Source organism: Siphateles boraxobius, unplaced genomic scaffold, assembly GCF_051911475.1.
Source record: "Siphateles boraxobius isolate OS27281-9 unplaced genomic scaffold, OSU_SipBor_1 13, whole genome shotgun sequence".
NCBI lineage: Eukaryota > Metazoa > Chordata > Actinopteri > Cypriniformes > Leuciscidae > Siphateles > Siphateles boraxobius.
The window spans coordinates 10,760,113-10,781,306 of NW_027508733.1; the positions used below are offsets into that span (position 1 = coordinate 10,760,113).

Here is a 21,194-nt window from a genome sequence, read left to right on the forward strand (position 1 = left end):
AGGAAATTCCTAATAAACTTTACTAAAGCAAGATGCATTTTTAAGAATGTAGAAAAATATCTTTATTTAAACACTTTAATAACTTTTTAATGCGTCCAATTACAGTGAGTAACACCACAAATCAAACACTAATAAGCATGCAATACAAAGGAACAGAAAAATAAAGGTAGATGCACCATTGTTTGAAACTGTGCTAGAGAAGTCATGTAAGTATGTCAGGTGCTTCAACAAACAAGACTTCTGAATAGGATGCACCTGTTTTCTCTGGAAGCATCAGACTTCTGAGATGTGCACACATGCAAAACCAAAATGAGTGTTTACCAATCATTGGCTAATTTCAACCTACAATAAATGTTTTTCAACCATTTTTCCATTTTGTTTTGGGTCATTATCTTGCTGCATGATGAAGGATCTCCCAATCAGTTTGGTTGCATCTTTCTGTAAATTGGAAGAGGCGTGGTTGTTCCTGTACACTTCTGAGTTAATTTTGCTACTGCCATCATGTGTTACATCATCAATGAGGATTAATGAACCTGTCCCAGAAGAAGCCACGCAAACCCAAGCCATCCCACAGATGAGCTTGTATGTTTGGGGTCATGAGCAGATCTTTTTTCTTTTTTTTTTTACTTTAGCCTTTCCATCACTTAGGTTAATCTTTGTCTCATCAGTCCATAAAACTTTGCCCCAGAATGTCTGAGGTTTGTCGCTGTACTTTTTGGAAAATTCCTGGTAGGTAGTAGCCTGGGTTTCCCCATAATGCCTTTGCGCAGCGCGATTTTATTCACGCTGCTAGGCAGTCTGGACTCCATGGACCAAATTTTCGCCTTAGCGAGGGGACCAATCACAGAATGGGGAGGGAGCAGCAAGACGATGATGACGTCTATGCGACACACGTCACACACCGAAGCAGTTTGTTTATACCTATGGATCAAACATGGCAGCAGACGCGAAGTTACCTTTCGATGCAGCCTTGGATATTGTTCTAAGTAATTTAGAACGCAAATAAAACTCTGACCCATCGTCTTCTTCCTCATCTAATTTCTTTCGCTCTACATACGTCATCTGGTATAATTGAAACGATTGGCTATGAGCTACGTACAGACGCATTTGATAGACATTCGTAGCACCCAATAAACGGCTCTGGGCATACGTAAACCACGCCTCAAATACGAGAAAATGAACATGTGGTTCCCAGACCACGTCTAAATGTCAATGAGACGTGGTCTGACGTTAGCCAGGCTAGGTAGGTATACTGGCAACATAACAATACCAGTCTGTTCCAGTAACAGCAACAATGGCATTATCAACACCCACACTATCAGCGGAAAAGTTCAGTGTCTGAGTGTATTTGATTGACAGATGCCTTCAAACACTCATTAGCATATGGATCACATCCTCTGTGAAGAGTGCTTGTGTTTTTACAGTATCATGTTTCACCACGATTCACACAGTTTTAACATGTGTGACTGTGTTTGAGCAGTCAAATAAACTTTGTTATAAATGTAAAGGTATTTATGTAAACAGTCAGTTCCATCAGATATAAGATGTAAACAGATGGAACAAAATAACTGATATGTCAGAATAGATCACATCATTAATATGTCTCAGTGCAAATTACCCCTTTTACAGTGTGTGTTTTTAAAAAAATCACTGGTTTTGGTACTGATTACTGAAATCTGGTATCATGAGCGAAACATCCTGTAAGCAATGACATCTTCAGCTGATCCTCCTATTGCATTTCTGAAGCCTCTTCATCTATATATGGAATGTTGTCTTGATAGAATGGCCCATTGGAAGTGTCCATTGATTGAGGTTCATTCAGATCATGGGACATCTCATTAGAAGTGTCCATTGATTGAGGTTCATTCTTTTCTGGGGACATCACATTCATAGTGTTCATCAACATAGTTTCACTCTCATTCGGGGGTGGCACACCATCCATCTGTAAAAAAATACAGATTCACAGAAGGTGAAAGAAATGAAAAGGGTAAAATTATAATGTTTATAAAAAATATTTATACTTAATAATAATAATATAAAAAATGTCATGCCACTGTTCCTCATTTTAAAGTAAAACATCTTACTTTAATTATTGAATACATTTAATACTAATTCTGAAACCACATTCACAGAAAACTCACACAGACAATTCTCACAGATCTAAAACAGTTGTAAACTTTATTGCAGATAAACAGATTAACATATATCTCACCTTATCGTTGTCCTTCGTACGAGTGCCTGTTTGAACAACAACAAACTCAATTAAACGCAACTGACTTTGGTTAATTAGAACAAAAATACATATTTTTAAAATTTCTAAAGATTCTTCTCACATAATAAATGTCATATTTCCATCTTTATTCAGCTGTATGCATGGGCATGTCTAGGATTAAAAAACGTAAGGAGCTGGTTGTGGGTGATTTTGCCATTTTGTGCAATATTGTTAATTGGTAAAAACTAATTATTCATATGTAACTTTATTTACATCTCTCAATTTTCTTCATTCAGTTTTGACTCATGTCTACCACTCTCAATCTTAGCAGTTTTTTCTTATTTCAAGTCAAAATGTCTAAACATTCTTAAATCAATATTGCATTTACTTGCAAAATTACATGAGTAGTCTTGTTTCCTGGGGGGGGTTTCCTGAATTAATTTGTCCCCAGGGTATACCTGAACCACACACACATACCCTTATCCATTTCTAACTGATCCTGTTGCAGGCCACCTCTACTGCCATCTGTGACACTGCCACCACTGCCATCTGGAAATATAAGCATCAAAACTTAAAACAATACTCTTCCGTATAACTAATGCAAACTACATCACTCAGCGGCTGATGTGTTGAGATTTTTATTTATTTAAAAAAAAAGGTTTTGATTTCCACCAAATAGCTCTAATATTCCTCCTTTTGTTGGATTTGAAATGTCATAAAACAGAAAGTAATATGATTGCTATGTCTGAGTGCTTTAACTTTTTAAGTGCTTTCTTTTTAGAGCTGGTCTTCCATATTTAGATCAAGCTATATTGTATTTGGGGCTTTTGCTTTCAGGCTTTGCTTTATATATTTCCCCAACATTGAAATCAGGCAAATATAAATGTCAGGAAACCTGATTCCTGGCCATTTAAAAGTCATTAAATGTCAATAGACCCTTTTTACATTTCCGGGTTTCTCAGAAGCTGAAGTCGTCATAGTTGGGTAAACTTCTATTGTGGTGAATAAGATAATATTTTTTTTGTTTTTGTATGCGTGTTCCCATTTGCTCAAATAGCAAAAGAAAAACAAAAATCATTCCAAAAGAGGAAAAAAATAGAGATAGATTGATAACGGCAGTCAGAAGAGAGAAAGATGTCAACTTTACCATCACTCTCAGTAGCTGTGTTAGAAACACACTCATAGCAGTGTTAACTAGTTTTGTAATTTGATGCAAAGGTATTATAATACAAAATATAGTGTTAAAAATGTACATGCATTAAAAAAAAATTCACTGATTGCCTTTTATTTAATTTTTTATTTATTTTAACTGCTGTGAGATTGATTGCCGTTTTGCGCAACTCCTGGAGATATTCCAGGCTGAAATCACTAACGGGGTGCCTGACATGTCAGTGTGTGACACTGTGTGTGTCTGTGTGTGCGGGATGTAGAGACAGATTTCAACAATCACCAGTCAGCGACAGCTCCGAACTAAACAATCAATATTTACTTAATTCCTATGATATTTTCCCTAAACTCAGGGGCCTGTTCCAGGCCAAAAACATTCAGGGCTAAATTTAAATAGTTTAGTTTAGTTAGTTAAATTTAAATTAGATTAGCCCTAGCGACGCCCCTGGTTCTATGTAATACTCACCCTTCGTTTTTTTACTACAGCGAAGGTAAATCCCAGCAGCAGCAACAACAAGCAGTAGAACAGCAACAACACTTATTCCTGTAATAGCACCTGAAGACAGACCTGAATCTGGAATAGATGAAGACAGACAGTCATTATTACTTAGAGAGTGACTGATAATCAACTTTACTGATAACTTTGACTGATATTTAAATTGTTATACTTTGATCATTAATTGTGTAATATTGATTAAAATGATAAACCTGGGCTTTTTTTTTTGTTTGTTTGTTTGATTTTAGTAACAGCAGCTCGAACAGCATTACAGCACTGGGAACTCAAATAGCACAGAAAAACTGTCTAAATGTATGAATTTATCCATGCTAATAACATTAGACTTCAAAAATTATTTTCTTTTTTTTTGTGAAAAAAAAACTATGCAACACTTGCTATGCCTGGTTTCACAGACAGGGCTTATATTCAAACAGGATTAGGCCTTAGTTAAATTAGGACATTTAAGTAGATTTTATAAATGTTGCTTAGAAAAAAAACATTGCTGGTTTGCATCTTGAGACAAAGCAATGACATATTTTAAGATATGCCAGTGTTGCTTTTAGTTAAAACAGCTGTTTTAGTTAAAACAGCTAAAACAACATGCATTTTAGTCTGAGACTAGACTTAAGCCTTCACCTTGTCTGTGAAACTGGGGGTTAATGTGTATGTGAAAAGATAATATATAGAGATAATTATCTAATATTTTAATAGTCAAAGCTAAGTCATAAAATTATTGGATTGATTTTACAATATTGAAGTGTATTCTACACTCACCAGTGACAGTAACACTGAAGCTCTTTTTGATGTCGCTGCTGAAGATGTGTAGTGTATAAACTCCAGAGTCTGTGGTTCTGGTGTTTGTGATGGTCAGAGATCCAGTCTGATGATCCAGCTTCAGTCTGTCTCTGAATCTCTCTTTACACTGAACATCTGTACAAATCTTACTCTGATCTCTATTGATTTCAGCAATGAAAGTGTCATTAAAATGCCACGTCATCAAATCATTTGGGTTTTTTGTGACACCAGGATCTAAAATGACCGATTCTCCCTCCTTCACTGACTTTCTCTTCATTTCATCTCGTTCAACAGCAGAAACACCTGAAACACAGACCTGTAGATGATTAGAGGATTTTAGCTTCTTGCTGAAGAGAAAAAAAACTACACAAAATTTAAGAACCATGGATACAAAAGCAAGCTACAATGTGCTTGCTTGAAGTGCAGGAACCTCATTTTATTAACTTACATGTTAAACATGTTTATTAATTATTCAACATTAAATTACTCACCAAGAACATCAACATTAAAGTTCTTTTCACTGTTGCGGCTGATGATCTGTAGTTGATAAAGTCCAGTGTCTGTGATTCTGGTGTTCATGATGATCAGAGATCCAGTCTGATGATCCAGCTTCAGTCTGTCTCTGAATCTCTCAGGACATGCATCATCTTCACAGATCTTACTCTGATCTCCATTGATTTCAGCGATGCGAGTCCCATTAAAATACCATTTAATTCTTTCTAGTTGGGTTTTTATAATATCAGTTTTTAGAGTGACTGAATTTCCCTCAATCACAATCTCTGACACCCCATCTGTATCCGCACCAAGAGAACCTGTAGAAGAAATGAGCAGATTAAGTCTCTTTTGAAACAGTGGGACAAAATTATACAGCAGGAAAGTGCATTGAAAAAAAAACTAATTTATAAAGATTGTAGAGAAATATATCTGGATTCATAATGTAACATGCAAACAAATTAAACATAAGTGCATTATAGCAATGATCATATGTATTCATGGACACCTGGGGCAGTATTCATGAAACATCTTAATGCTAAAAGTAGCTCCTAACTTGCCGATTTAGGAGAAACTAACTGGGACTCCTACATTTTTTGCTCTAAGAGTATTTCACAAAGCATTTTAGGTCTATAACCAGTTCCTAAATCGCTGAAATGTTTCAGTTATTACAATCATTTTGCTGGTTTGCCTTAAGATTCCCCAATTTAATTTGCCCAGCCCTAGTTTCTCGCAAAACGTAAAACGATTATTTTGCTGCTTTCGGTCCCCCACACCTTCCTTTCCTTTACAGCGGTGCACTTTCGTTCCTGCCTAAAATCCAAAACTTCAACATCCAAAATTAGCCAAATAAGTAAGTGTTGTAAAATACAGTCTACTGTTGCTAAACTGCAGGACGTGCTTGATATTAAACTGTTATTAAAAGCACATTAAACCGTGAAAGGCAAGGCAAGGCAAGGCAAGTTTATTTATATAGCACATTTCATACACAATGGTAATTCAAAGTGCTTTACATAGAAGAAATTAAAATAATCAAAAGAAATCAGAATAATTAAAACAGTTTAGAATAAAAGATAAAATACAGAAATCAGAATAATTAAAACATAAAATAAAATACAGTGCAAACAGTCGGACGAACAGTGGCACAGTGCTCATTCAGTAAATGCACAGCTAAACAGATGTGTTTTGAGTCTGGATTTGAATGTGACTACTGTAGGAGCACATCTGATCTCTTCTGGAAGCTGGTTCCAGCTGCGGCTGGCATAGTAGCTAAAAGCAGACTCGCCATGCTTAGAGTGAACCCTTGGTATTTCTAGCCGATGTGATCCTAATGATCTGAGTGATCTGTTGGGTTTATATTCAGTGAGCATATCTGCAATGTATTGAGGTCCTAGGCCATTGAATGATTTATATACCAGTAATAATACTTTAAAATCAATCCTAAATGTAACTGGCAGCCAGTGTAAAGACCTGAGGACTGGTGTGATGTGTTCATATTTTCTGGTTCTGCTCAGAATCCTAGCAGCAGCGTTCTGTATGAGCTGCAACTGTCTTATGGTCTTTTTGGGAAGGCCAGTGAGAAGTCCATTACAATAATCCACCCTACTGGTGATGAAAGCATGCACAAGTTTTTCTAAGTCTTGACTGGAAACAAAGCATCTAATTCTTGCAATATTTTTCAGGTGATAATATGCTGATTTAGTTATTGCTTTGACATGACTACTGAAACTAAGGTCTGACTCTAGAGACACACCCAGATTCCTGACTTGATTTTTAGTTGTTTGACCCCTAGACTGAAGGTATGCGTTCACCTTGAGAACTTCATCTTTGTTTCCAAACGCAATGACTTCAGTTTTGTCTTTGTTTAACTGAAGAAAGTTTTGGCACATCCAATTGTTTACTTCATCAATGCATTGGCAAAGGGAGTCAATGGGGCTGTAATCGTTAGGCGATAGGGCTAAGTAGAGCTGTGTGTCGTCTGCATAGCTATGGTAAGCGATTTGGTTCTTTCTCATTATTTGGCTCATTGGGAGCATGTACAGGTTGAATAGGAGTGGCGCAAGAATTGAGCCTTGAGGGACTCCGCATGTCATGGATGTCCACTCAGACTTATGGTCTCCTATACTCACATAATAACCTCTGCCTCCTAAGTATGACCTGAACCATTTTAGGACTATCCCAGAAAGCCCGACCCAGTTTTCCAGCCTGTCAAGAAGTATTTTGTGATCGACAGTGTCAAATGCAGCACTGAGGTCGAGTAGTACCAGCACTGATAATTTGCCTGTATCAGTATTTAAGCGAATATCATTTATTATCTTTATGAGCGCGGTCTCTGTACTGTGGTGCGGTCGGAAACCAGATTGAAAATGGTCAAAGTATCCATTCGAGCTTAAGAATTTGTTCAGCTGATTGAAGACAACTTTTTCAATGATCTTGCCTATGAAAGGAAGATTTGAGATCGGTCTATAGTTGTTTAATATGGTCTTATCCAGATTGCTCTTTTTCAGGAGGGGCTTGACAACAGCAGTTTTCAGGGAGGTCGGAAAACTCCCAGAGAGAAGTGAGGCATTTACCACTTCTAGGAGATCTGCTTCTAAGCTGTGTAACACATTTTTGAAAAAAAGATGTGGGAAGTGCATCAAGGGCGCAGGTTGATGTTTTTAGTTGCTGTACGGTTTCTTCCAAAATTTTGCCATCAATTTCTTCGAAATCAGACATAGTTGCTACTTTCTCGTGCTGTTGTTTGATCTGCCTGACCCCAGCGCAACTCAAGGATGAGCTGATCACCTTTCTAATATTATTGATTTTCTCAGAGAAGAAAGAAGCAAACTCACTGCACTTTCTCACTGAGAGCATTTCACTGGGAATCTGGCTTGGGGGGTTTGTCAGTCTCTCTACAGTAGCAAAAAGAGTGCGCGTGTTGTTTATATTGCTGTTTATAATATTCGAGAAAAAAGTCTGTCTAGCTTTGCTTAGTTCCTTATTGAAAGCATGGATGCTGTCTTTGTAGATGTTATAATGGACTACAAGTTTTGTCTTCCGCCACATGCGCTCTGCTTTTCTGCATTGTCTTTTCATATTTTGCACTGCTGTTGAGTTTCTCCAAGGTGCTTTTTGTCTGCCACTCTTCTTCCTGACTTTCACAGGAGCAATATCATCAATTACACTAAAAGAATTAAAAGAATCAAGGAGAAAATCAACAGAGTCAGCAGATATGCTTGGTGTTAAAGATATAGCCTTCATAAATAGTACACTAGTATTCTCATTTAAGCATCTCTTCTTGACAGACACAGATCTAGCTTCAATGGCAGGAGAGATCAATATATCAAAGAAAATACAAAAATGATCAGACAGTGCTACATCCTTAATAACAATTGATGAAATGTTTAGACCCTTACTGATAAGTAAATCTAGAGTGTGTCCACGATTATGTGTGGCTCCATGTACATGCTGAGTCAGATCAAAAGTTTTTAAAACAGTTTTGATTTCTTTTGCCATATTGTTTTCTGCATTATCTATGTGAATGTTAAAATCTCCAGCAATGGCAAAGCAGTCAAACTCTGAGGAAATAGAACTTAACAGTTCTGTTAAGTTCTCAGCAAAAGCTGGAGAGTATTTTAGACATACTATTCCCTAGGCAGCCTCCTGTGCGCACGCTCCGAGACGAGGCGGAATGCGCACAAGCAAAGTATACTGTGGGCTTCAGATAAGTGCCTAAACGGTCAAATAGCCTACATACAAATATGTCGAAATGCCTTTTTGGTAATTATCCTCGTAAACACAGTTGGTTATGTCTTAAGTGAACGTAAACACTGGCCCTGTCCCAAATTGCACACTTCATATGCCCTTTCGGTCTTGTGGACTTACAATGGCTGCCGCATCCACGTGGGTATACTGGTGCGAGTTCCACAGCAGACTTCTTACCGACAGTCAAAGCAGCGTTACGTCATGAAAGTGGGGACTCGTAGGAAGACGGAGAGTGTTTAGGGTGCTATTTGGGACCGGGCCACTGAGAAAGAACGCGTGTGTAACATTGGATGCTCCTATTCTATAAAACTGTTGTATTCCTTTTTCTGGTGGGATTCTATCTGAAATTTGTCTGTGATCCTCCGGCCATGATTAAAGCTTCTTCTTGGGGGAGATTCTCTGAGAACTGCTCGGGAACTCTCCCGGCCGTGATTAAAGCATTGGAAGGACATTTGATGAAGTCTGTTTGTCTGTTTATTTTTGCTGCGCAGCAAGTTAGTAAGTGGAACAAGTTATTTAGCGAAACACTAGAAACCTTACCACCAAGTGATAGTGTGGAGCACGTTAGGAACACTAGAGACATTATTCCCAAGTGATAGTGTTCAATAGGGGGCGAGACATTGTTCGACTCTTTGTGAGACTCTTAGGCGGGGTTAGATTGCAGCTTAGGCTTCAACCCGCGCGTTCAGAGGTAACTCAACTGAGTATAATATTTTAAGGTGTCAAAGACATCCGGTTCAACCTAAGTCATGTGCGTAGGGGGGAAATCTACCATATCATCAGATTGTGTCTCTTCGGGAGACTTGAATTAAACCAATCAATTCACATGGATTACATTTTATTAACTTTCTGAAGCATCAGTTCTGGGTGAATGGACTTTCAATGGAGGGACACAAACCTCTCAGATTTGATTAAAAATATCTGAATTTGGTTTTTAAAGATGAACTAAAGACTTTTGAGTTTGGAACAACATGAAGGCAACTAAATGACCATTTTCATTTTTAAATGATCTAACCTTTTAAACATAATCTAAATATAAACTTTATTAAATGATACTCACCATGGACAGTAACACTGAATTTCTTTTCACTTCTACGGCTGGTGATCTGTAGTTCATAAAGTCCAGAGTCTGTGATTCTGGTGTTCATGATGATCAGAGATCCAGTCTGATGATCCAGCTTCAGTCTGTCTCTGAATCTCTCAGGACATTCATCATCTTCACAGAGCTTACTCTGATCTCCATGGATTTCAGCGATGCGATTCCCATTAAAATACCATTTAATTCTTTCTAGTTGGGTTTTTATAATATCAGTTTTTAGACTGACTGTACCTCCCTCCATCACTGACACATCTGTATCAACAACAGACAAACCTGGAGATAAAATTAAAAGTTTATCATAAACCACTTCTGTGGGAGAGGGACAAAACACAACAGGAAAGTGCTGTGAAAATGTTTTTCTACAGATCATAAACATTGTGAGTACAGAAATGTCTGGATTCATATTGTAACACAAACAAACAGTAGAAGAACATTGTAACAACCCCAATAACAACAAGGGTGATTTACACGTTCTCTACTGGACCAAATATTTAATGTGGGCTCAATAACCAAGGAAACATTCAAGTACCAACAATTTGTTAGATACAAATGTAACAATTGTATTTTGGTACAATCATATTAAAACCCAGGGGAGGGCAGCAGGTTGAAGCAATCATAACAGGTAGGCTACAATTTAAATGATCATGTATTTGTAATTAATGATAATCAGCAATAAGCTAGCTTATAAGGCATCAACAAACTGGATAATGTATTCAGCAAGGGGTTTCAAAGGTCGTTAAATAGATATATTAAATCAGTTAATGTGATCATGCATAATTTCATTGCACAGCAAACCTCAAAGCCATATAAATATCCACCAATAAATCACTTAGATACCACACCAAATATCAATCAGGAAATACCATCAATACCTCGGTATAACCTGTTCTCCTGCCCCCTTACTCCCACACACGCTCATACACACAAATAACACAGGTGTAGGTGTTGTGTCGAATTTCGACACCCTAGTAACGAGGTTTCGATTACCCCCTCGTTGAAGTCAGTACCTGATTGCCTAATCCTAACCCTACCCCAAATCCTAATCCCTCCCCCACAACTAATCCTGAACCTACCAACCATAACTGCGGGGTATAGCCTAATTTGGCGGGGTCAGTATTAGGGACAACACCTGTTCGCCAGCCTCGGCAAGGAACTCAGCAGCACCAACAAAAACCCTCCCAAACAAAAATACCTCATACCTTTATAGCTTTGATCACTGATTACTAATGCAACACAGACGATTCTCTTCCCCGCACATCATAAAACACGGTAAACACGGTGAACGCTAGCGTTGCCACTCACCTTACGGGCGGTTTTCAACATCATTGATTTACACTTTCACTCTCAAACAAACATACACGAGTCTCATCATGGACGATCTTTAACAACTTAATGAACAAAATAAAACACACATCCTGATTCATTCACTTCTCGGACACAGGCATATATTTGTGCACAAAGTAAACTAGAGATTGCGGCTATCTAAGAAAAACCTGCTGTCAAATGCGGTTAAAACCAATACAAAATCATATTCGTCAGAGAGATTGGAACAAAAAGCGTAATGTCTTACCATGCACGGGGAATGCACACAATACGAGCCAAATACAAATACTCATTTTAACTTTTCCACTGAAAAATGAATGCAGCTTTTATAGAAAAGTGTTACGAGGCTGACGCCAGTCGTACAGGAAAACGAAAGTTAGTAGCCTGCGACATCGAAGCCAATCTTGTGTCAAAAACAACGTATTGTAGGCTATAGAGCTTTCAACTCTGTCAGAACTTCATTCGTGTTATGCCAAAAACCTTTGGTGATGGCTAATGTGGACTCGTAGACCAACTCGACGTGTTTCTTATTTCTTTTCCCCTCTCCTCGCGCCTCAGCTCCTTAAGGAAAGGAAATTAGCCAATAGGTATGAAAGGTATGCTATGACGGGTTTCAAAGTGACAGGTAGGACAGGTAGCTATGAAAGCGAGACAGGTATGAGGGATACTGGTATGACGGTTTATATATTAAAAAGCGGCAGGTATGAAAGCGATGCTGTGAGCAGGTATGACGGTCAAGCCAGCCGCGGTTTGAAAATACACGGTCAAGCCAGCCGCCAAAAAAAAGATGTGTGCGCCTATTACTATGAGTACGGTAATTTCAGTAACAGACGCGAGAGGTAACGTGCTCTCTCCACTATGGCGCTCGCTCTCTCTCTCTCTCTCTCTCTCTCTCTCTCCCTTTTTCTTTCTTTCTATGTCTTCCTTTTTTCTTTCTTTCTTTCTTTCTTTCTTTCTATATCTTTTTCTCTCTTTATTTCGTTCTATCTTTTTCTCTCTTTCTTTCTTTCTCTCTTTCTTCCTTTTTTCTATCTTTCTCTCTTTCTTTCTATCTTTTTCTCTCTTTCTTTCTTTCTCTTTCTTACTTTTTTCTTTCTTTCTATCTTTTACTCTCTCTTTCTTTCTTTCTTTCTCTCTCTCTTTCTTCCTTTTTTCTTTCTATCTTTTTCTTTCTTTCTTCCTATCTTTCTTTCTTTTTTTCATTTTCTCTCTTTCTTTCTCTCTTTCTTCCTTTTCTATTTTCTTTCTTTCTATCTTTTTCTGTCTTTCTTTCTTTCTTCCTTTCTTTCTTTCGTGTTAGTTGCACATATTTGTGAGAGACAATGTAACAAGATGCTTTCTTTTTTCTCTCTTTTTATAGTTCACATCTCAAGAAATAGTTTTATGTAAATGTTTACAGCACAAGAAGACAAAATAAAGTATTCACTCTTTCTAAATACATTTACTGCATATGGTTTACTGTTCTCTTGTATTTAATTGACTTCAGATGTAAGTTTTTTTTCTACTTATTAGAAAGGAGGTCTTTATACACCTATGAAGTCAATTAAAGTGACATATTTCCAAAATGCTACAGTAAACTGGTTTGATATGAGGTTTGTAAACTGTATGGGACGTCCTGTATTAAACCTGACCGTTATTTTTTTCTACTTATTAGAAATGAGGTCTTTATACACCTCTGAAGTCAATTAAAGTGACATATCTCCAAAATGCTACAGTAAAATGGTTTGATATGAGGTGTGTGTACTGTATGGGACGTCCCGTATTAAACCTGACCGTTATTTTTTTATACTTATTAGAAATGAGGTCTTTAAGGGCCTCTGAAGTCAAAAATGTCTATTGTGCTTCGCATGGGGTTTGTATACTGTATGGCACATTGAATACAAGAGAACAGTAAACCATATGCAGTAAATGTATTTAGAAAGAGTGAATACTTTATTTTGTCTTCTTGTGCTGTAAACATTTACATAAAACTATTTCTTGAGATGTGAACTATAAAAAGAGAGAAAAAAGAAAGCATCTTGTTACATTTTCTCTCACAAATATGTGCAACTAACACTAAAGAAAGAAAGAAAGAGAGAAAAAGATAGAAAGAAAGAAAAGGGAGAAAGAGAAAGAAAGAAAAAAGGAAGAAAGAGAGTAAAAGATAGAAAGAAAGAAAAAAGGAAGAAAGAGAGAAAGAAAGAAAGGAAGAAAGAAAGAAAGAAAGAGAGAGAGAGAAAGATAGAAAGAAAGAAAAAAGGAAGAAAGAGAGAAAAAGAAAGAAAGAAAGAAAAAGGAAGAAAGAGAGAAAGAAAGAAAGAAAGAAAGAAAGAAAGAAAGAAAGAAAGAAAGAAAGAAAGAAAGAAAGAAAGAAAAAGATAGAAAGAAAGAGAGAAAGAAAGAAGAAATAGAGAAAAGGTAGAAAGAAAGAAAAAATGAAGGAAGAGAAAGAAATAGAGAAAAAGATATAGAAAGAAAGAAAGAAAGAAAGAAAGAAAGAAAAAAGGAAGAAATAGAAACAAAGAAAAGAGAGAGAGAGAGAGAGAGAGAGAGAGAGAGAGAGAGAGAGAGAGAGAGAGAGAGAGAGAGAGAGCGATCGCCATAGTGGAGAGAGCATGTTACCTCTCGCGTCTGTTACTGAAATTACCGTACTCATAGTAATTGGCGCGCACACCTTTTTTGGCGGCTGGCTTGACCGTGTATTTTCAAACCGCGGCTGGCTTAGTCACGTTACCGTGTTTTCGAATGCATAAAAAGATGTAGCATATAAAACTCCCAGATCACACATAATTTTCAACAGCTCATATTAAGCTCTTTTGTGTGTGTGTGTGTGTGTGTGTGTGTGTGTGTGTGTGTGTGTGTGTGTGTGTGTGTGTGTGTGTGTGTGTGTGTGTGTGTGTGTGTGTGTGTGTGTGTGTGTGAGTGTGTGTGTGTGTGTGTGTGTGTGTGTGTGTGTGTGTGTGTTTAAAGTGTTTCGTCAGTCAGCAAAACAATCCAAAAACGTATTAAATAGGCTAACAGTAGGCCTACAACCCACTGAGGAGATGTATGTAGGCTATATACTCACAGCCTCGATGACACTGCTGTGTGAATAAGGTCTATAACCCACACGTCAAAGCAATAGCAGCGCCAGGCCAGCAGTCTCCAGTGTCCATAATACATCATTTTGGCACATCTATGGTGTAGATATACTAAAGCTAAAATGAGAAGGCTTCAGGTGGCTTATAATGATGCATTAAGAGTTTTGCTTAAACTCCCAGGTGTACAAGTGCAAGTCAAATGTTTGTTATGTTCCTACATTGCATGCTGTGTTAAGGAATTTCATGTGTCGATTGGGTCGAGAAATACAATCATAATGGTCTTAAATTATTCTATATTAAGTGATACAAGGTATTCCTTCTGGTTCTGGAAGCCCTGGAACTCAAGTTTGTCTGTTCTTAAATATTGTTAGTGTATGTAAATCTATGTTTGTATGTTATTATTTCTTTCTGTTTCTTTTACTTTGTAATATGGACCTAAGGGTCTGGAATAAAGAATTAATAATAATAATAATAATAATAATTGATCATTCATCAACTAAAAACAGCATGGACCAAAAGATTCCTTTTTGGATTTAAGAATCGATATTGGTTCATCAAAAGTGAGAATTGATTAAAATGACCCAAGGCTGATCTAGAAGGCAGCAGTATTGGGGTCCAAAATCACATATTCTCTTGGGTAGGTACTTATTTTGAAGTAATTGATTACTTCACCACAGCTTAAAAGTATATGTTGTATATGTGTGTAGGATGAATGTAATCTGGACATGCTACATTCGCCATGTTGTCATTATCATGTGATTTACCAGCGTCAGTTGCGTTGCTTCACTACCATTCATAAATCCTCTCCGGTGGCCTCATGGGTTATTAAAGTGTCCATTATCCACACTTCAGAATCTCTCTGGAAGAAGTAGTTAGTCCGGGTATTTTTTGTCCACTCTTTTATGATAGGCTACTGTGAATTCTGACATTGGTTAAAAAAAGTATGTGACAAAAAGCCAATATTAGGGAAGTATGCGATTTCGGATGCAGCCATTGACAGATGACAGTTAATCGAAAATGCCCAAGCTGGCTTATCGAAAACCAGGAAGTAATCGTGCATATAGCGAATTATGACCGATCATTGATTTTATGAATCATGACTGGGGTCATCAGTAGGCTTCGTGCAAATCCTTAGAAGTAATATGTAGGCCTTATTATATGGTAATAGTGTTATGTCGTAAAAAATAATTTGAAACAACCCAATACATTTGTGAAACATCTTACCTTTGAGGATTTGAGACAAGCAGGAGGTTATACATAACTTTAAGAAGGTTGAGAATTATCAAAAACATTCTTTTAAAGAATTTGAAATCTTAAGTTTTGTCTTAAGAACAATCTTTTCTTTTTATAAAAAAAAAAAGATAAGAACATTCATTAGTAGTGTTTTGGGAATACAACATATTCTTAACTTTTCTCTTTAGCCACAAAATAGAAAGAAAATAGCAGTTAGAATTCATTCTGTACCCTTTGACATGAACTATCAAATTGAATTTTATTTGACTTTTATTTTAAAAACAAAATAAATGAAAATGTATTTATCTTTATTTGATATGGACATAACAACAGCATTGGACAAACCAGATACATTGTTTTTAGTGTTATAGCAAAACTGCTAATTTGCAACACTTGTCCATAGGACAAAATGATGAAGAATCAGTTGCAGAGGATTTGTAGGTGCTATTCATTCTTTTGACCACCAGATGGATGAAACGTACACATGCTGAATAGCTTCAAGTCATTAACCTTTGTGCTTTGTTTCGACATCACTAGCATTTTGTTTCCACTTTTCCTACCTTTGTGTACTGGCAAGTCAGTGGACAGTGATATATACAGGACAGCATGTACATAATCTTGAGTTGACTATTAATGCATAATACAAAGAATGAAGTCAAATTTGGAGAAAACTGCAAATGAGGCAGTGCAGAAAGGTTTCTGGTCCACTTTTCAAAGTCACACTGAAATTCTTCTTCTTTTTTTTTAAATAAGCAGCTCAGGAAAGGATTCAGTGTTTCATTTTTTTGGTGGATTCATTTATTTCACAGAAAAGTTGTCCTGTCTAGAGTTGAACTGTGAACTCAACTGTGAGGTTCATAACAGCAGGACAGGAAGAAGCTCTGCACCTACAAACTAAACAGACATCAAACAAAGTGCCATTCGCATGCAAAAGTTGTTTGTCCATTTAGCAGATCAAATCACATATCTGAAAATAACCTGACCACAGCAGGTTTCAGTCTGACTCAGAAACTGAGCTAGTATCACACCTCAGTAAGAATGTCAATGTGAGAATGTGAGATAAGACTGTTATCGATTAAACAATTATATAACCAATTTAAAATCCCTAAGATTTATTCTATTGTTAAATGTATGTTGACAAATCAAATATTTTCACAATATAACACTCTCCTACTTTACATATTTAACAAGAGTCAACTATTTCTCAAAAACTATGCTTCCCAAAAAAATTATTTGCATTTCATAAAGAATGTTTTACACAATTAAAAACAGTCTTAATAAAAGGACCAAAAGAACTTCAACATTATAACATTTGAATACAGAGCATGTGTTTGTGCACTAAGAGGGTTAAAGTCAGTGGTGGGAGGATTCACAGACTAGATGAACAGCTCGTCTGCAGATAGTTTCATTAGATCAGACACTGATCAACTGAAGAAGATGTTTTACATGTTTGTTTTGTTGTGGTTCTGCTGGTGGAGTGGGATTGGTAAGTTATAAAAGCATTTTTATAGCCTAAATTCTTTCCATTTCAAGATAATAAAGCGGCTGCTACTGTTCAGTTTAGAATATTTTCATCTGCCGTTATCTGTATCAGATGAAGCATTATCGTGAGATTATTGTGTTAAAAATTTGAATTTTAGGCCTGGAATCTTCAGGAAAATGTAATAAATTAAGTCATGGGGGGAAAAAAATATTTTTTTTATAGTGAATGTTTAAAATTTTCAGGTGTATTTTTTGTTAGAATTATAAATGCTTTATTTATAAAATAATAATAAAATAATTTATTTATAATTTAAAATTATAAATTACAAATTAGCAATGAAGGTCATTTTTAAATAAATATTTTAGGGAAAAAACAACGTTATTGCTGCAGTTATAAAGTAACCACCACGTTTTAGTCCAATGACGAAGAAGATTAAAATTGAAGCGTGTTTATTAAAACAAAGTAAATTCAGGCAATCCTGAATTTGTATAAATCTTGAAAAAATGTGAGTGTTGATACAATACTGTATCCAAGCACAAACGATACCGGACAATGACTGTGAGAAACAGAGGAACATTAATACACAAGGTGATGAACTCAAATACAAACAGGCGTGCTCTAATTAGGAAAATAAATAACCATTACAACTGATTAATGACGTGCAAACAGGAACAAATGCAGACGGCAAAAAAGAGAAACATAATAAGAGTCAATGAAAAATTAAACTAAAGCTAAACTAATGCTGACATTTTATGAATTAATTATCTAAATAAATGACCATGTATCTTATCTAACAACACTCATTTATTTGCCAACTTTAAGACACACACTCCTCTGTCTGTTCATGTGTATCCCCTTTTATTTAGTTTTGTGCCTCTGCTACAGTTCTTTACTGCTGTTCACATTTAAAGTTTACAAACTGCAGCTGATTTCATCTTTAAAAAGTGACTAAACCTTTTCATGTTATCCAGGTGTGTTTGGTGAGTCATTGTCAGTGATGGAGGGAGATTCTGTTACTCTAAATACGGGTGTTACTAAAATACATGAAGACGACGACATACTGTGGAAATTTGGAGATGAAAAGTCTCTGATAGCTGAAATCAGTAAAGCTGCTGGAGTCTTCCCCACATCTGATGTTCCTGATGGGAGATTCAGTGACAGACTGAAGCTGGACGATCAAACTGGATCTCTGACCATCACAAACACCAGAACTGAACATACTGGAGTTTATGAAGTAAAGATAATCGGAGCAAAACTGGTTTCAAAAATATTCAGTGTTTCTGTCTATGGTGAGTAGAGAACATTTGTCATGTCCTGTGATACTTCTTAAATGTTCTATCAAAGGAATGTTTCAGGATTTCCATTACACGAGAGTATATGTTAAAACTTCATGCTGATTTGTACCCGGCTTTCGCCAAGATAAGCACCAACTAAGACGTAGCTTTACAGTAACCTATGCTTCTCCATCCATTTACGCTTCTTTCCATCTGGTGACGTGAATCTCCTTCTGTCTGGTGTTAATAGCTGCAGTGTATTTGCGCGTCAGCACACACATCGGCTGCAACCACAGTGCGGTCCCCCCATAACAACCCTCTGGATTGAGCGGAGTAGGGAACATCTCTAGGGTCTTCAAGTGGGCACCTTCCGTCCTCAGTGTTTCGTCGACTAGCCCACGACACCTCAAGAGGGCTCAAGAGTCACCCCCCTCCGTCCCCCACTCAACTCAGCCCAGCTTACTGACCTCTACTTCCCTCTTGCTGCTGAGACCTAACCACAATCTCACAATCTCTCCGACAACCCAACCATACGCGCCAACCCGTTTGACTAAGGCTGTCGAGCCCCACTGGTGCGTTAATATGCAGTTTCAGTGGCAACGGTTCCGTATGGCATACCAACTACCGCAAAACACAATATCTGCCCAACCACCCGTCATTCACGCAATATACACAGGAACGTAATGACTGCAAATACTGTACAACCTATACAAATAAACCAACAGACTCTTCAAATTTTCAAGAATTCTACGTAACCGTAGCATGGCGGCCTGTACACAGCCAGCTAGAATCTTTCCGTCTCAACCACAGCCAGTTGCTGCTCCTTTCTAGCTGCTGCTTCAGATAAGTTCTTTACTGTGCGACGCAAATCTCGACCACTGAATCTGACGTCTCTGAGGAACCGGGTTGTAGAGTGTGCCACAAAACCTGGACAACCCACTTCCACTGGATAAACCTGGACTCTCCATCCTCGCTGTTCTGCTTCAGTGGCCAGATGAGCATACCGCAGTTTCTTCCTCTCATATGCCTCATCTACCGCATCCTCCCATGGCACTGTTAACTCTATCAGTTGAACAATGTGTGCTGATCCAGACCACAAAACAATATCTGGTCGTAGGTTAGTGGTGGCAATCTCAGGTGGAAAAATAAGCCGTTGATCAAGATCAACCAGCATCTTCCAGTCCCTAGCAGCTTCCAGTTGTCCTGGGCGAGAACTGGTGTTAGCACCTTTTCTTGGTGGTTGCTCGCCTGGGCGGAGGAATATTGTCTTCTGAGTGTAATGTTTTGCTAGAGCAGGCGGCAACTTATTGTGTCATACTACGCTTGCCTTCCAATGCTAAAGCCAAACATCGCAATACTTGGTCATGGCGCCAAGTAAACCGACCTTGGCTAAGAGCCACCTTACATCCTGTCAAAATTCTGAATTCAGAAGATCTGAAATAGCATCCCCTACAGTTTAACAGTGAAAACACGGAAAGCCGGAAAATTTTGACAATGGTGGGGAAACAATTTGGCCCTTTTATTTTAATTGGTGTCTCACTGTATAACCCAATGATTTTTTTTTAAACGGAAGGATGGACAAATGTAAATTAATGATTGTGGTGATTATGGCACAAATGCATGCGGTTGATTTTAACTTGAACCTGGAATTCCTTTAATTGCAGTATTGTCATATTATGTTTGTTACTTTTATAGTTTCAAACACACTATCTGACTGTCAATACGCTACACCGAAAACAAGATTGTTTAGATATATCTATATTTTCTGTTTATTCCCTCATGTTTTCCAGCTACTCTCCCCGTTCCTAACATTACCAGAGATTTTTCTTCATCATCATATTGTTCACTGGTGTGTTCATCAGTGTTGAATGTGTGTGATGCGACTCTCTCCTGGTACGCAGGAATGAGTGTATTGTCCAGCATCAGTGTGTGTGATCTCAGCATCAGTCTCTCTCTACCTCTGGAAGTGGAATATCAGGATAAAAACACCTACAGCTGTGTGCTGAACAATCCCATCAGCAACCAGACCACACATCTGGACATCAACACACTCTGTCACACATGTGCAGGTACCACAGCACTGATGATTTTAATTTATGTAAAATCTTTGAGCTTGATAAATCTGTCAAGTTATATAGTGCTAAATGTGATATTTCATAAAGTGTTAGCTGTAGGTCAGATGGACAGATTCACTCACACTAATGGTTCATTTTGTCTATTACAGATCAAGGTCTACCGTTATTGTACATAGTGTTGATCTCTGCTGGATCTCTGATGATTGTTGCTATAGTCCTGATCTTCTGCATCTGCAAGAAATGTAGAAAAAAAAGTCAGGAGAGCAAGCAATTAATGCATATAAACTTTTCAACACAGATTTCTGTATGAGATTGGGGAAAAAAATCATTTTCACACATCTGTACTATTGTTACTGCAGTTCAGACCCAGGATGAAGACCAAACTGATTCAGCATTGTGTAAACCAACAACTCGAAAAAAGGTATGATTATGACTGTTACAGGAAGTTGTGTGTTTTGCAGATTGAAGAATGGAGTCTGACTGAGGTTTTGTGTGCAGAATTACATGGTCAGTGAACAGACGTGGGTTTCTGACAGCTCAACTGGCAAAAATAAATAAATAAATAAATGATTTAATTTAATTGAGCAAATTTATTAAAAAGTTTGGATGGAGGACAACCCAAACTATGTTCAGTTTACTGATCTAAGCTATCTGGTAGCTTGAATTAGGGAAGTAAATATAAGCTTTTATAAGGTCTTGTTGTAAATGTTTTTGATAGAGAAGTTGGTCTGTTATTTAT

At 37.3% G+C, this 21,194-nt stretch overlaps 2 protein-coding genes across 2 annotated transcripts; one reads left to right on the plus strand and one right to left on the minus strand.

Moving 5' to 3' along the window:
* Positions 1-37: 37 nt before the first annotated feature.
* LOC143735179 (cell adhesion molecule CEACAM3-like) lies at positions 38-11,922 on the minus strand. The gene is made up of 8 exons (XM_077225263.1): positions 11,579-11,922; positions 9,970-10,281; positions 5,162-5,482; positions 4,650-4,973; positions 3,846-3,953; positions 2,690-2,761; positions 2,213-2,238; positions 38-1,942 (listed from the first exon to the last, which is right to left on the minus strand). The coding sequence occupies exons 1-8, from the start codon at positions 11,622-11,624 to the stop codon at positions 1,730-1,732; spliced, it is 1,422 nt and encodes a 473-aa protein (XP_077081378.1). The 5' UTR covers positions 11,625-11,922; the 3' UTR covers positions 38-1,729.
* A 5,081-nt stretch (positions 11,923-17,003) lies between these two features.
* LOC143736381 (T-cell surface antigen CD2-like) lies at positions 17,004-20,765 on the plus strand. Its single transcript, XM_077227121.1, has 4 exons — positions 17,004-17,109; positions 18,078-18,395; positions 20,171-20,449; positions 20,605-20,765. The coding sequence occupies exons 1-4, from the start codon at positions 17,004-17,006 to the stop codon at positions 20,763-20,765; spliced, it is 864 nt and encodes a 287-aa protein (XP_077083236.1).
* The last annotated feature ends 429 nt before the right edge of the window (positions 20,766-21,194 follow it).

What these genes read in the sequence shown, in the direction of transcription:
- LOC143735179 (XM_077225263.1), bottom strand. Translation starts at nt 11,624, where the DNA reads ATGAGTATTTGTATTTGGCTCGTATTGTGTGCATTCCCCGTGCATG. An exon ending in CTTTAATGTTGATGTTCTTG is followed by an intron (nt 4,974 to 5,161) that starts GTGAGTAATTTA and finishes TCTGTGTTTCAG; the next exon opens with GTGTTTCTGCTGTTGAACGA. An exon ending in CTTCAGTGTTACTGTCACTG is followed by an intron (nt 3,954 to 4,649) that starts GTGAGTGTAGAA and finishes CATCTATTCCAG; the next exon opens with ATTCAGGTCTGTCTTCAGGT.
- LOC143736381 (XM_077227121.1), top strand. Translation starts at nt 17,004, where the DNA reads ATGAACAGCTCGTCTGCAGATAGTTTCATTAGATCAGACACTGATCAA. An exon ending in ATTCAGTGTTTCTGTCTATG is followed by an intron (nt 18,396 to 20,170) that starts GTGAGTAGAGAA and finishes CATGTTTTCCAG; the next exon opens with CTACTCTCCCCGTTCCTAAC. An exon ending in ACTCTGTCACACATGTGCAG is followed by an intron (nt 20,450 to 20,604) that starts GTACCACAGCAC and finishes TGTCTATTACAG; the next exon opens with ATCAAGGTCTACCGTTATTG.